The 16,333-nt window shown below is 29.2% G+C and overlaps 1 protein-coding gene across 3 annotated transcripts; it reads left to right on the plus strand.

The window, feature by feature from the left end:
• The first annotated feature begins 3,379 nt into the window (after positions 1–3,379).
• Positions 3,380–8,829, plus strand: LOC108326488 (ras-related protein RABF1). 3 transcript variants are annotated; one of them, XM_017560018.2, is made up of 9 exons: positions 3,380–3,713; positions 3,905–3,981; positions 5,081–5,164; positions 5,295–5,389; positions 5,522–5,627; positions 6,615–6,704; positions 6,791–6,877; positions 7,386–7,550; positions 8,544–8,829. In XM_017560018.2, exons 1-8 carry the CDS (start codon positions 3,689–3,691, stop codon positions 7,437–7,439), a joined length of 618 nt encoding a protein of 205 aa, XP_017415507.1. In that variant the 5' UTR covers positions 3,380–3,688; the 3' UTR covers positions 7,440–7,550; positions 8,544–8,829. The 3 variants fall into 3 exon arrangements, with proteins under 3 accessions (XP_017415507.1, XP_017415508.1, XP_052730925.1); XM_017560019.2 differs by lacking the exon at positions 7,386–7,550; XM_052874965.1 differs by lacking the exon at positions 5,295–5,389 and having other exon boundaries at positions 3,388–3,713; positions 5,094–5,164.
• Positions 8,830–16,333: the final 7,504 nt, after the last annotated feature.

The raw sequence follows: 16,333 nt of genomic DNA on the forward strand, positions 1-16,333 counted from the left end.
CCTACTCCCCTCTACTTGAGGACGAGCACTCACGGAATATCAGGATGAACTGCCATCAGTAAATTTACCATGGTCATACTACACAACTTCTCATATTCAAATCATAGAGACGTTCCTCCTTGGAACGCTCGTTCAAATTCCATAATCATAATTTCATCTCATATACGGTTCGCACATTATATAATTCCCTATAAATCACATTTTCATTCTTAGTTCCACTTTCATAAAAAGACGAGCGTTCAGCCCCCTTCATAATGAGGACGAACGTTAACATGATACCGAGAGATACTCGTTTCTGAAAGAAAGAAAACGAACGTCTTTCCAAGGACGAACGTTATGACCACTTGAATCAATTAAATGGAATGACTCTAGAGCGATTCAGCTGATACTTAGAATAATTTAAATTAAAGGACTTTAGATCGAATCCAAATGAGTAAAGACATCGCAAGACCTTTAGATATTGATAACGAATGCGAATTTATAAAAGATATTAACCGCCAGTCAATGACCGAACGCGGTAATGAATATATTTTTACTGTTTGGACGAACGCTATTTTCATACGTTGGGAATTTAAGGGTAAGGACGAGCGTTCGGTATAAGACCGAGCGCTACCCATAACGAACGCTCTGGGTCGAGACCCATCGCTGAGGCGGGATATTAATAGAAAGAGAAAATTTATAAGGTAATCATAGTGAATAGAATTATTTATAAATGACTAAGTATATAAGGTTGTATTTTTCTAAGTTTCTCACTTTCTCGCATAACACTCAGAGTATCTACGTTTGGCCGAACGCTCAAACGTAAGACTAATATAAAAGGGCGTTCGTCCTAACACAGTATTCTTTCCAAATGAAAGAATTCTGTTTTCAAGGAAAGTATAAAATACCGAACGGTCAAAGACCGTTCGATAACGAACGTTCATTTTCATAGTATTTCATATTTCCAATCTCAATTACAGTAACTCATTTTTCCGTATAAATCTTCATGCATTTAACTACGCATATCATAGTACATTTCATAAATTTCACATATCATCTCATCATCCAGATCATACATCAAAGATCAATCATACAGATTTCCTACTTCATAATTCCACATACTTCATACAGCACAGCACATACACATGAATTAAACTTAATAAGCTTCCCTTACCTGGATCAGTAGTGAACGAACGTCCTAACGTGAATAATCCGGATTCGCCCAACTATCACTTCTATCCTCAGACCACTCAACTCTTGCGAACTAAAACAAAGTCCAGAATCAAAACTTGATTCAGATAAAGAGAATGCATGTAACCAGATTTGGTTTTCCATGAACCCTAATAACGAACAGCTAAGGGACGAACTTACCAGGATTCAAAACTTGAACTTGTTCGGTTTGATGGAAAGCTTATGACGTCTGGATTGCTTCTACGGTTTCTGAAATTGGATCGGAGAAGAAGAAGGTAAGTTATGGTAGAGAGAAGATGGAGGTTCTAGAGAAAAGGCAGGGAATTTGGAAATCAAAGGTTTAGGGAAGAAGATGAAGCATGCAGAGAAGTGGGAGAGTGTTTTCCAGAAAAGTAATTTCTCTTCCCACGTAGGACGAACGTCCATTCGCCTGCTGCCACTTGGATTCCACTAACGTTTTCGAATGTTCCAAAGTGACACTTGGCAGCTGCATGCAGAATGAGTGTGAGTGCGTTTTAATGGCACTGCACGTGTGGCGAGGGTGCATTAATTGGTGTTCAGAACGAGAGGGTGTGGGTGCGTTTCTTAATACAAATTCTGGACAGGATTTTAGAGCATTAATGGCGTGATTTGACAGGTGGAGATGGTTTAAATTTTCGAGACCTTACACCTTCAACCAGTAATTAAATTAATTATGATACAATTTTTTCTTTAAAAGATTTATTATAATATATATTACCATTTCAGTACTAGTAAAATTAATTATGATACAACTTATAATTTTTTTTACTATACCAAACTATTATTTGCAAAACAAGTTAGTCATTTCAGTAGTAATCGAATTAATTATATTTTTAATTATAATTGAATTGATAATAATATGTATGTGCCATCTTTTACTGATAGCAGTCACGTTAAATATGATGCAAATTACCTTTTTAATAGTATGATGTAAAATTGAGAACATAAAATTTGTATATTGAATTATACAATATAACATAAAAAAATTATTTTAAATTATATAAGTTGAATATACAATTTGTATTTCAGATTTTATAATGTTACTTTTTATTTTGGATTGTGTAATCTGTATATTCTGAAATAGTTTTTGGATTATCTGTTTCGGATTGAAAATAAAATGAGGATAAAATTGAAATTTAAAAGTATATGAAGGTGGGCGAAGAAATTGTGGAGGTTTAGGAAGAAACGTGTGGGACTTACTAGCCAGAAGTTCATTGCAGGGAGAAAATGGCCGAATTTTGTCACCTGAGCCCGATCTGATGTAGGATGTTGTGAACTTGGATTTTTCTTTCTACACCAATTTAATATTCTTGGGTATCTCTCATTTATTATGTGATGAACTTTTCAAAATGAAATAAAAATGTTCAAGAAACCTTACTCTGAAATAGACAATAAGTGTCCAAATTTTTTATGCCATGTTAGAAGAAATCTGAAATTAATTTTTCTCATTAAAATAAAATGGATATTATATCCCACACAATTTTTACAGAATAAATAAAGTAGATTTTAAGGTAAAAAAGTTTCGTGCTTTTTACTCTAAGATAGGAGAAAGTTGGATAGACGAACTTAAGAATGACAGGTTATATTATATCTGATTACTTGGCGTGTCTCACGGAATTACATGTCAATTAAGAAATTTATTATTTTTTTTTTTCATGTGTCTAATAGAAAAAGAATTTATCACTTGAGAACATTAATAATTTATGAATAAACAATTTGTGACGATAAGTTTTGACCTATTTCATTTTTAGTATAAATAAAAAATTTATCTTTTTGATATAAAATTCAAGTTAAAATTCCACCTCAGTGCAATTTCTTTTTAATATTGGAAACCATGGTCAGCAAACATTTTCATCTCTAAAAATTACATATACAACCTAAATATAAATCTTCTTGATAACTAAATTCATAAACTTATTTTCAAACGTCAAGAAATAAGCTAAAATTTATCATCAGTTTTTCTGAAAGTATTTTTTAAAAACCATAAATGAATCATAAACACCATTGTGACTTCCTATTTAAAAACATCACAGGCTGTTTATAAACTCAAAGAAGTTTTTTTGGATGAATCTCGGTAATTTTAGATGAGCCTTTTGGTGTTTTTGATGGAGACATATCCGGATCATAAGAAAAATACGTCACAATTTTTTTTTTATAATATAGAAAAAATCAGATAAGAAATTAAAAAAGGTGATTTTGGTTTTTAATTATGAGGAGTCTGTAGTGGAAGTCCTGGTCCTCAAGGAAAGAAGGATAAAGGAATTGGACCCAGGATTTGTGCAAACCACGCAAGAATTTCATTATTTACAAGCTTCCATTAACCAACGCTCAATCTTCCACGATTTTGCTGGTGGCACACCGCCAATTTACGTGGGAACCAACAAACTAATCAAACATAAAACAAAACAAATAAAGGGTCTATTTTTTTTTTTTAATAACCCTTTCTTAATCATCTACCACTCCGTCTGTGCCCACTTCGAAATCTTCTCCTCTCGCTATGGGTTGCGGCTCCTCCTTTCCGGGTAAACTTTGATGTTTTGTTGTTGATTTAGCTCTGGACTCAAAAGGGCTTCGGAAAATTTGTTATTTTTTGGCTGATTGTGGTTTTGATCTGTGATTTTGGGGGTGTAGTTTAATGGGGTTTCGTTGTTTTGAGTAATGATTGAGTTTTGATTCTGATGGGGTTTGGGGGTAATTGATTTTATGTTTACAGAAAGGGGTTCAAAGCAGATGGGTCGACCCAATTCCGAGGATGGTGGAGGGCAGGACGCCAGGAATCTTAGGGTCAAGGTATTTGTGCAGAGTTCTTGGATTGCTCGTGTTTTGCCTAGTTATTTGTTTTTTTTAAAGAATTAAGAAAAAAGTTCCTTTGTATATCAACCTATCAATACGGTGTCATGCATTTACCAGTTTCTTGTAAATGTTGGATTTGTTGTCGAGTGAGAAAGCCAATTGTTAAGAGATCCGTGGTTGACTACCTGGGGAAATTTTCTGAATAGAATTTTTAAGCAGGAACCTCTTGGTGGAGCTTAATTCTGGGGTTGAGTTAGGTTTAAATCCAAATTTTATATGAATGTTCGGAGAGAGAAGCTGGGGAGCTTTCCGTTTTCTATTGCAGATTAATTTCCTGGTTTTTGTTGAAAGCCGCAGCATGCTGAAACAGAACATAACCCTGTTTTTAGTTAGCTAAATGACTAAAAGCTTGAGAACCATTTATTTATCTTGATTCTGTCATACTAGCCTTGTTTTGATTGTGAATTGTTATTTCTTACTTGTTGCAAGTTTTGATACTTTAATTAGTGACAAATGTTGAAATAACTTACTACCAGAAATTTGATTTGCTAAAAGAATGGATTTCATTTGTTGATAAGATTATGACCTTTAATTATCAAGATGAATGAATGGGAAATGTATTGCAATGGATGAAAGTCAAGTGATTTGTGGGCTTAATGATGTTTTTGGTCCTATTATTTATTTATTTTGTTCAATTTAGGCCCTATATTAATAGATGGTTCAATTAAGTATCTCAATTTAAAAAATGCAACAACGTGACGTGACTCTCTCATGGTTCAAGGTTCAATCAAGTATTTCAATTTTTAAAAATGCAAGAATTTGACCCTTTTATTGTTGAAATTGATGTCATTAGTTTTGTAAATTGTCATTATGCGATGGTTATAGATTGTATTATGTGTAAATTAAAACCATTAATATTTTGTTGGTTATAATTTTAGAGCTAAATGGATGGAAGTGGCCATAGTGCCGTTATAAAAATTGAAGGAGCGTGGGATTCAATTGAAATTAATCATAATTAATTCTGTTATACTCTAGTAGTTTCTTGTTTAACCTTTAAAGGAAACCATAACTAACCTTGAAATGTCACTGAAAACAGCTTGTTCTCTTAGGTGATTCTGGTGTTGGTAAAAGCTGTATTGTTCTACGATTTGTACGTGGTCAGTTTGATGCAACATCCAAAGTAAGAATATGTGGCATTTGTTTTGGTACTTTAGTAGTTTATTTTTTAATAATGTAAACTTTCTTAATAGTGTCTATGACTTGTTATTCCATGAAATTTTTCTTATATGTTTTATACTTCTTGAGGTAAGGTGACTGTTGGAGCTTCTTTTTTGTCGCAAACAATAGCTCTGCAAGACTCTACAACAGTAAAATTTGAAATATGGGATACTGCTGGTCAAGAGAGGTGTCTGTCGTTTATCTTTACAGAATATACCATTTCTTAATACATTCTGTTTCTCTTAACATTTTCCCTTTATTTTATTTCAAGGTCTAATTCTTTTTGAAGTAATATTTGTTTGCTAATAATTTATTTCAGGTACGCCGCATTAGCACCTCTCTATTACCGAGGTGCAGCAGTTGCAGTTATTGTCTATGATATAACAAGCCCAGAATCTTTTAGCAAAGCACAGTACTGGGTTAAGGTATATTTGTAGTTATTGCATTGTTCTATTTTGTCATTTCTTGCTTGGTTAGTTATTTAAAATTTTGAACAATACGAATAACAAACAATTCCATGTATTATTTAGTCTGGAACTTTGCAATGATGAATAGAATACAGTCCTGTATTAATCCATTTCCTTCATTTAAAACATTTGTAATTAATTAATTAACCTGATGGATGTGCATCATGACTAGACTACATGGCAATACCCCTACCGAAAAGCAGTTAACAAGGAGGTTAAAGAAATTTATGTTTTGTCTTTGATCTGTAATTGGGTGATGATTATGTAAGCTAGGATGTGCAACAATTGAAAGCCTGCTTGTACTGCAAGGTTTTATATTGGTAGATTAGAGATAAGGAAAGAGAATGAGTGGAATGTGTGATGAAGTTATGATACCTTCTATTGTGGTGGCTTGTCTTTTGCTTTCAGAGCAGACAAATTGTTTGAAAATTTGAAGGATAAAGCAACAGGCATATAAAAATGAAAGATTGAAACACTCGGTAAACCTGCATTACTTTTGCTCAGAAGAATACATTAATGGTATAGAAGTGTTCAGAGGAAGTTTGGTATCTTCAAACGTGGTGGACACGTGAGGTGGGTGAGGTGTATGTCCATGGATGTTCAATTCTGCAAACAACTAGAAGGATGCTTTGGGATTGAGTTAGACGCTGACCATTTCTAATATTGTATTGAACTTTTCCTAGTCTTGATGTTGGGTTCTCCATTGAGATCTAGTTCTGCACATTTTCACTCTAAATTTCCATTCCATTGGAAAATTTATCTGAAGAATAAAAAACACAGCAAATACCCTCTTTGGTATACTGATTTTTGACAACTCTTTGATGTACTGCGATTATGCGGTTATATATATCTTACGTATTACAAAATCATTAGATTATGAGCTGTTTTATTAGGAGCTACATTTCTTTCTATTTTGTTTTAGCAACTGAAATAGTGATAATTTAGGAGCTACAAAAACATGGAAGCCCTGATATAGTGATGGCACTGGTCGGTAATAAAGCTGATCTTCAAGAGAAGCGGGAAGTTGCTGTCCAGGTACTGCAACCTTCCTCCATAATACAGATGTCCTTTAAACAAAATAATTCGTTTCTTACCTAGTTTACTTTAATGTTTTCATGAAGGATGGCACTGAATATGCAGAGAAGAATGGTATGTTTTTCATAGAGACATCTGCAAAGACAGCAGATAATATAAATGAACTGTTTGAGGTACGCTTGGTGTTTACTTTCTTCCGGTTATTAGATTATAAAATTAGTCATTTCATTTTGTATTTGGCAAGGATTAGAATGTATGAACAGTAGAAACTTGTTAGCTGTTTAATTGGTATGGCAATTAGGATTGGACATGGTCACATCTTACCTTGGGTATTCCTGCAATTATTTTTTACTTATATTGAATATCCATGTTCGCAGTTTTATCTTCTGAGCATAAAATAAGTATCATAAAATATTTGAGAATCAATGCCTTTCTGGATTGAGTATTAGGTGCAAAAATAATATATGTGATCTTGTTTTGGTGCTGGTCATCTGATCTGAAGTCTAATCTGTTTAATTTAGTTCTACAGTACACTCGGGCAACAAGATGCTTAAGTAATGATCAAGTGTTAGGAAGTGTAGGAATACTGTTTGATATTGACTTGCAGATCTTTAGGATTTTCCAGAGGCTATGCTAGTAGTAGTCAATTTTCGGCTTTAACTGTGATCTTTGGTCTCTTAGGACATTGTTGACTATGCCACTAGCAAGCTTCCCCCTGATGTTCTTGCTGCCTGAAGATAGTTGTACTTGTAACAAACTCATATAGACCTATTGGAGGGGCTAAAGATGATCTTGAAATAGGAATTCCGTCCTACAAAATCCAAGATTGCATCTTTTCCATCAAAGGTAATAATCTTGGTCTTGGAATACATAAGGGAGCTAACTACTAAAAAATATTTTAGGTTAGAGAAACCATAATAAAATGGCCAGGGTTATATTTTGAGGTTACACAAGATTGGTACTTGTAGAGAAGTTCAACAATCTTGCCAGAAAGCACTAACTTCTAGGCAGCCTCCTATATATGAAAAGGATCACGGCCTCTGCTAATTATGAACTGAAGATATTAAGATAAAAAGTTCAGTTTGCATTGAAATGAAAATAACAACACTATTAATAAAAAAAAAAAATCGATGTTTTTTTCTAAAGTACTTGCTGTATCTGACCTATAATACCTGAAATTTGTTGAGAGGGACCCCAGAATTGGGTCGCTGCCTCTACTGAGGCGATATAACTTTAGATCCAGATCAGTTAACTAATTGTGTTATTGATGCAATTCAAGAGGTGTTTATTTTAAAACTTTGTTCATATAGCCTAACATGAGAATTACAGTATCAACCAAACCTTGAGTTTTAATCTTGATTTCAGTTTGGAGTTCTGATTAACTAGTTTTCCATTTCTCTTTTTTGAGGTTTAAAAGGAGGTCTGTAGGCTAAAATGTAGGCAAAAAGTAACCAGGCTAAGATTGAATCATGAATCTGGTAGTAGTCTCCTAAATCAGACTTGGTATCACTTAACCTGCAGCACCTGGATCAAGTCTGTTCTCTCTTGGTAAATACACTGAAGACGTGGATGCTTACTATCTTATATATGCAATAGACATCATAGCTTAAATGTTGACATTTATTAGAAAACTTATATGGTAGATAAAGGACCTGTCGGTGCAGTTTTCCTCCCTTTTGTTTTGGTGGATTGCTCTATTTACTATGATGTCTTGCCTTGAGTTGATGTTTTGTTCATCATTTGTCTACAACCCTTCATTTTGAGATATCATTGTTAATATCATACATCCTTTTGTGCATTACCAATTAGGCTTAACCATTAAAACATTGGTTTTGACAGGAAATTGCAAAAAGACTGCCTCGCCCATCAGTTAGTTGAAGTAGCCAGATAGCAGTTCAGTATGGGGTCTGTATTTGCTTTTGATCCTCCTAAACTGTAGTGTATGGATTGTGTTTATGTATATTGTGATTATTATTAGATATATCTGTTATCTGTTATCAACCTCTAATAATGTCATGTCATCATGTAGATGATATATTTTAGGCTATATGAGACCGACAAATATGATTTGTAGGCCTAGTTAAGGCTTATATAATATCAAGGACCCATTCATTTGTTTGCATAACGTATTTGGATGTTGGTGCCTGGTATAAATTTTATTTTGCCTCTTATGCAGACTAAGACTATTCTAGATTATAATTCTGGCACTTAGAGCCTTTTGCATCTTATCTAATCTATTTTAAGATTAAATATGTTTTTAATTCTTTAAATTTCAGTCAAAATTAAAATTAGTTCATTTTCAAAATTTTGATTTAATTTAATTTTTCAATTTTTGAAATATGTGAATTTAATTATTTTAATCAAAATTTGATGTTTCAAATATATTTCATTATATCATTTAAGTTTTTGATGAATTTTTTTTTTCAATATTGTGACGAATTCGAAATCTTAAATGAATTTAATAAAATTTAGTTAAAGATTAAATTAATCCAGTTTTAAAGATGGAGAATTAAATTAGTTTAAAGTTTAAAAATGAATTATTTTCAACTTTTACTAAAAGTTTGAAAGTATATTTAACTTTTTATTTTATAAGTTCTATAACTAATAAGTTTCACAGTCTTAGAAAGAGCATTTTATTTCATTTCGGCTTATTAAATAATTACTGAATTAAAAAATGTTTGTTCAAAAACGTCTTTATCGAATGAATTAAAGCTTGAAACTTTTAGACTATGAAAAAAATTAGAGTATAACTTGTAATAATTCGTAAATGTGAAACGTAATTTGCACAATTTATATAGTTAAATTCCTTAAAGCAATTTTAATATAACTGAATGTGTTGTTTTTTTGGGTCGTTTCAAAATTTGTTTTAATTATGAGGTTTTACGAGATTCACATCTTTATAGTTTTAGTTATATTTTGTTTTTTTTTAAATTAAGGGGTTAGTTTTATTATTATAATTAAATACTAACTTAATGTGATTCTAATTATGTGAAAATTAATATTATAATATTATAAAATTTAGTTATTATAACTAAACTTTAATTTAATATCATTCATACAATAAATATTACTTTTACAAGTATAAAAAACTATGCTTCTTCATTATTCTTTACTGATTTTATAACGTTACACCTTGATGTTATTTTCTTGTCTCTTAGTTGGTGATTTAAATATGCATTGTTTATTTTTCTAAGATTCAGAGTTTAATACGAGACCTAAATTTTAATTTTAAAACTCTAATATAATTGTCCGGTTAGTCAACCAACATATAATTCTATATGAGTTAGTCGGTGAATCGATCTATCAATCAGATTATAAATAGGATTAACGTCAAAATTAATTATATTAAATCCAAATTAGATCATTATTTTTTTTTTATCATAATTAGGTTAATACTAATCAGAAGTTCACCCCAAAATTTATAAATATAGGTTTGATATTGAGATAGTTAATTATTATACATTTATTACTAGCACTATCAAATAAGCACTAAATTTAGCATTGGAATGCTTTCTGCGTGTAACACCCTCTATGGATGAAACCGTTGAAGATTGTAGAACCTTTAGAAAAATAGACACAACTTCGACCCATAAACTAAAATATAATATATTTTAATAATAATTTTTTACATAATTTTATCATCATATTAATATATTTAACAAAACTTTGTTACGAAGGATTTAAGATCTTTATCAAAAAAATTTGAATGAAAAATTTTATAGTTTTTATTATACCTAATGCAAAACATTAAGCTCGATTCACGAAATGAGCTTTATTGAATTATTGATAACTTAAGCTGTGCAACTAATTATTTTTTATTGACAAACTTATATTATATAAACGGTGGAATATTTTATAAAATATATTAAAAAAAGTTAGAATTGTTGAGTAGATGTACAGGGTGTTGCTCCCTCCACCACCCCAAGTGCTCCTACACTTCCCATTATTTTTTTTTATTCCAAAAATATTCTACACCTCTCCATTATTTTCTTTTATTTCAAAAATACCCTACACCTCCCCACTATATTCAACAATCTTTCTCTTTCTCTCTCTCCACATTAATGGACCATTCACATGGCTCAGATTTAAACTTGTGATATATTGCAAAATTTTATTTACATTTTCCCTTAAATAAGTTTGATTCAATCTTATTTTCACTCTTCAATATATTTTTTTTTCTTCAAATTACATAATAAATGGTAAAATTTTGTTCTAAATTTCTAGAAAAATGTTTATATATATGTGTGTTTTTCTTTACATTTAATATCTATAATTTTTAACATTATATTATGTTTTAACTTAGCGACATGTTTGACTCAAAGAACTTGAATAAAGTATTTAATTTATTAGATAAATAATATAAAAATATTATTAAATACTTAAAATATAAAAGAAAAGTTATTTGTTAAAGATTTGAAATTTATTTAGTTCTTTTGTCATTATAAAGTTAGTATATAATAATAATAATATATTATTCACTATTAATATTATTATGTTTATTATTTTGTATTTGCATCTAATTTTTAAGTTTATAAAATGAAAGTAGTAGAAGCACTAATATTGAAGTTTCCTCCTGAATTTTATATTTTGCAATATATCACAAGTTTAAATTTAAGCCATATAAATGCTTCATTAATGCAGAGAGAGAAAAACAAAGATTGTTGAGGATAGTGGGGAGGTATAGGGTATTTTTGGAATAAAAAAAAATAGTGGGGAGGTGTAGAATATTTTTAGAATAAAAAAAAATAGTAAGAAGGTACAGAGCAACATCCTCATCTTTATTAATGAAAAATGATGTATAATCTTCTTTAGTGTAATAATTGAAGACAAGAAAAGAAAAGCCAAGGCTGCTAAAGCAAAATTATGTGTGGCAAATTTTTGGGTTATTTTATTTAACATTGGGTGGCCACATGTCTTTATTTAAAACGCGGTTTGCAGCATCGTCACGTGTCGGCAGAGTTTATTTGAAAAATTCAAATGATTTTGCCCTTTTATAGAAAAATTCAAAAATCAAATTTGAAATAAAGGTCCCAATATGAACATTTTGAGTTGATTCAGTTTTCAAAGTAATAACTTGTTGCCAAAAAATTGCTTCACCAATCTACAATTGTAGGAATTAGTTCTTAATTCATTCTCTACTCTTTAAGAGATTAATTTCATTTTTTTTTACTGTGAGCATGTTCTCAGTTATAGTATTATTTTGAAGAAAAATATTTTACAACTCCACAATTCACAATTTGGAATAATTAATTTTTAATTTAAATGTGTTTTAGTTAACTTAATATTAAAAAAATTTTATTTCTATTTTTTATAAAATGTATGAATTTTTGTTATAGTATAGAAAAAGAGTTCATTTGATTTGTAATTTTCTAAAATTTCAATTCCTTATTTTCAAGTCTCTAGTATTCATTTTCAGATGTACAAATAACATTTATCCTATAAATTTTATTAATTTCTTTTTAAATGTCATATATTACAATGTGTCGTATAGAACAATTACTTGACCTTTTTAAATATATAATAACCATTCAATCAGTATCATATCAAATTATAACAAACAATTAAAAAAATTTAATTTTTTGAAAACTAAAAACAAATAAAAATATATACAGTAACCAGAATTAAAAACCAATTATTTTTCACAAATTTAAAATATATTTAATTTTCACTATAGAAATAAAGTACGCAAGGGTTAAACAGTGTTTTAAAATACTATTTAAAGAATGGAGAATGAGAATTTTCTTTTAACGAATATTACTGGTACATTGTAATTTCAAATACATTTAAATGTAATTTTCGTAATTTTTCTATTATTAAGGATATTAACAAGCAAGACGCATCAAGCTATTTATTAAATTGGTTAAATTTAAAAAAGACTGGGAAAAATGATAAAAAAAAAGTTTTCACACAGTTTTAAATTGAAAAGTAGAAGGAAGTGTTTAAACAAATAATATATATATATATATATATATATATATATATATATATATATATATATATATATATATATATGTTTGCTAAAAAAGTGTATTAAATTTTAGATGACAAAAAAATTTATATTCATAAAGAAAAAGACATACTTTAAACACAAGTTATTTTAATTATTTTTAATTTAAAATAAAAAAAATAAGAAATTATTTAAATATCCTTAATCTTAAAATTTAGAATCCATAATATATGAGGGTGTTTTTGTCAATTAATAAGTTTGCTAACATATGTAAACTCTTCTTCTAGTTGGTACATTTTATTAAAGTGTATCAGATTTTAGTAGACAAAAATATACTTATATATTATATATTATGTATTCTAAGTTTTAAGGTCAATGATATTTGAATAATTTTCATTTTCAAAACTAAAAAAAAATAAGAAACTCTCAAACCCTTACTCACCTCTCTCTCATCCCTCATTTCTCTCCACCCTTCCTTTTTCATTTCTCTCACTCCAACATTTTCTCTCAAACATCTCTTTTAACCAAATTTAATAACAATCAGAAGAAAAAAGATATAACACAACCCTCTAATAAAAAATCAACATCAACATCATCAATTATTTTGTTATTATAGTGGAAAACAAATGAACGAACAGAGTAAGAGCAATAAATTGCGATGTCGCATGTTACGGGTAAGAGAGATGAGGGAGATGAGAGAGAAACAATTTGGATAAGTGAGGAAGGTAAATTAGTGTTTCTGATTTTTCAGTCAAGACTATTGTAGTCATGACAGAGAGAAGGTTAAAGTGAGAGAGATGAAAGAGAAAAGGTTGAAAAGAATGAGGGATGAGAGATGGTGAATAAGGGTTTAGAGGTTTAGTTTTTTTTTTTTTAGTTTTGAGAATGAAAATTATTCAAATACCCTTGACCTTAAAAGGTATCTAAAACCTGATACACTTTGCTAAAAAAGAGCTTAAGTATGTTAGCAAACCCCATATATATATATATATATATATATATATATATATATATATATATATATATGGGTTTGCTAACGCGCGTACGCTTGTTTTGCAGTTGATACATTTTAGCAATGTATATCGGGTTTTAGTAGACAAAAATACCCTTATATATCATGGATTATAAGTTTTAACGTTAAGGATATTTTAATAATTTTCATTCTCAAAACTAAAAACTAAAAACAAAAACTCAAACACTTCCTCAACTGTCTCATTCCTCTCAACCCTTTCTCTTTCGTCTCTCTCACTCCAACCTTTTCTCTCTCATCCCTATTGTAGCCCCAATTGAAAAGTTGTCGTTTGTCGTTAAACAATTTGCCTTTGTAAAGAGTTGAGTCATTAACATATTCACTTTCAAGCAAATGTTCATTCAAGATCTCTTCAATTTCACCATCTTCACTAACATCTCTAATTTCATTATCTGCATATGTTGAATCATCATCTCTAAAAAAACCCTCCAGGCCAATTAACAGTTCCTTCGGATGTCATTATGTTTGTCAAAATTAGATAAAATTATATACGACAAAAACTATAAAATGAAAATTCATTATAAAATCATTTTTTGTAAGAAATTGTTTAACAATCAGTATTTCTGATTTTTTTCCAGGCCAATTACCAATTTCTTTGATGTCATTATGCTTGTGAAAATTAGATAAAATTAGACAAGACAAAAATTATAAAATGAAAACTCATTATAAAAACATTTTTTTGTAAGAAATTGTTTAACCACGAGTATTTCTGATTTTTCCAGGTCAATTACTAATTTCTTTATGCTTGTGAAAATTGGATAAAATTAGATAAGACAAAAATTATAAAACGAAAAATCGTTATAAAATCATTTTTTGTAACATTGTTTACCAGCCAGTGTTTTTGATTTTTGTTCAGTTGGGGCTACCATAGGATGACAGAGAAAATGTTGGAGTGAGAGAGATGAAAGAGAGAGGGTTAAGAGGAATGAGGGAGCTGAGCAAGGGTTTGGGGTTTTTTTCTTTTTTTAGTTTTAAGAATGAAAATTATTAAAATACCATTAAAACTTAGAATCCATCATATATAAGGATATTTTTGTCTACTAAAACCCGGTATATATATATATATATATATATATATATATATATATATATATATATATATATTTCTTTTTTTCAAACTAGAATATGTAAATGAAATAACTTAAGAGTCATATTAGGGTAAAAGAACTCATTTGGTTTTTGTAAAATAAATATATACTATCTACATTCAATTATTATAATTTATCTGTCATATATTATGGATGTTGTATTTTAAATAACGGTAAGTGAAAAATAATTTTAAAAACTATAAATGATAGAAATTAGTTTAATGCATTAGTAATATTTAAAAAAATCAAAATAAATTAAGTTAACTGATTTTATTCATATATAATTATGTTAAAAATGTCTCATGTGTAACATTCCTAAACTACTAAATAAAACATTTTAAAAAATTAATAAAATTAAAATAAATAGTTAAAAACATAAAAGATATTAATACACTTATTCATAATCTGTCATGATAATATATTATATATGCATGTATTGAAAACTACGTGAATTTATCACAGAGAAAGAATTCTTATGTGTATAACTAAAAAAAAACTATAAACTACTCTGTCATTTCTTTGCCTTAGACATATTTTCGTTTATCTTAACATCTACTCACACAGTAAAGTAATTATCGCAAAAATACAACAAAGCACAAAAGAGTAAAACAATAAGCTAATGTACAAAAGATTTGATCTAAAATAATCATAATCTGTCAATTTATTAACTAAACAATGTATAACCTACAACATATCATATATTCACATAAATACTTAACACTAAACTCAATTATCTAGATACATGTCTTTGAAATAAGCGTATATATATATATATATATATATATATATATATATATATATATATATATATATATGATATTTACATATCATATATATACTACAAATGCACGTCTATATTAAACACATACATTATTAATACAAATAAGACGATTTAATACATTTTTTCTATTTTGGTATCTGAGTTTTTTTATCTATAACCATTATAATCATGTCATCCATTGTCAACCAAAAAAAGGACCTCACATTTAAAATCTCTATTAAGTTGGACAAAGACAATTATCCATTATGGAAATCTCTAGTATTACCAATTATTAGAGACTACAAACTTAATAACTATGTGCTAGGAACAATAGAGTGTCTTGACCAATTCATGAATGTGGATAGCAAGACAACAAAAGTCAATCCTAGTTATGGGGATGACTGATGAATTCTATGTCAATTGACATTGTAACCTTACTTCATTATGAAACATCTAAACAACTTTGGGATGAACAATGTGTTTCTTGGAGAAACTTTTATTCCTTAGTTTTCAAGAAAATAAAAGGTAATGTATGATCAAGCACAAAAATTAGAATACAGAGCCTTGACTGACCTTGCAGCTGAAGTATCTTGAATTAAATATCTGCAGACAAAAATAAAACTACCAATGCTTAGAAAATCAATTTTGTAGTGTGATAAGTCAATTGCTTTTAATCCAGTCATACACACACGATTCAAACACATTAACATAGATGTGCACTATATACGTGATTAAGTCTTATAAAATAAAGTAATTGTGCCCTATGTTTCTACTATTGATCAAATTGCAGACTATTTGACTAAA

Source organism: Vigna angularis, chromosome 3, assembly GCF_016808095.1.
Source record: "Vigna angularis cultivar LongXiaoDou No.4 chromosome 3, ASM1680809v1, whole genome shotgun sequence".
NCBI lineage: Eukaryota > Viridiplantae > Streptophyta > Magnoliopsida > Fabales > Fabaceae > Vigna > Vigna angularis.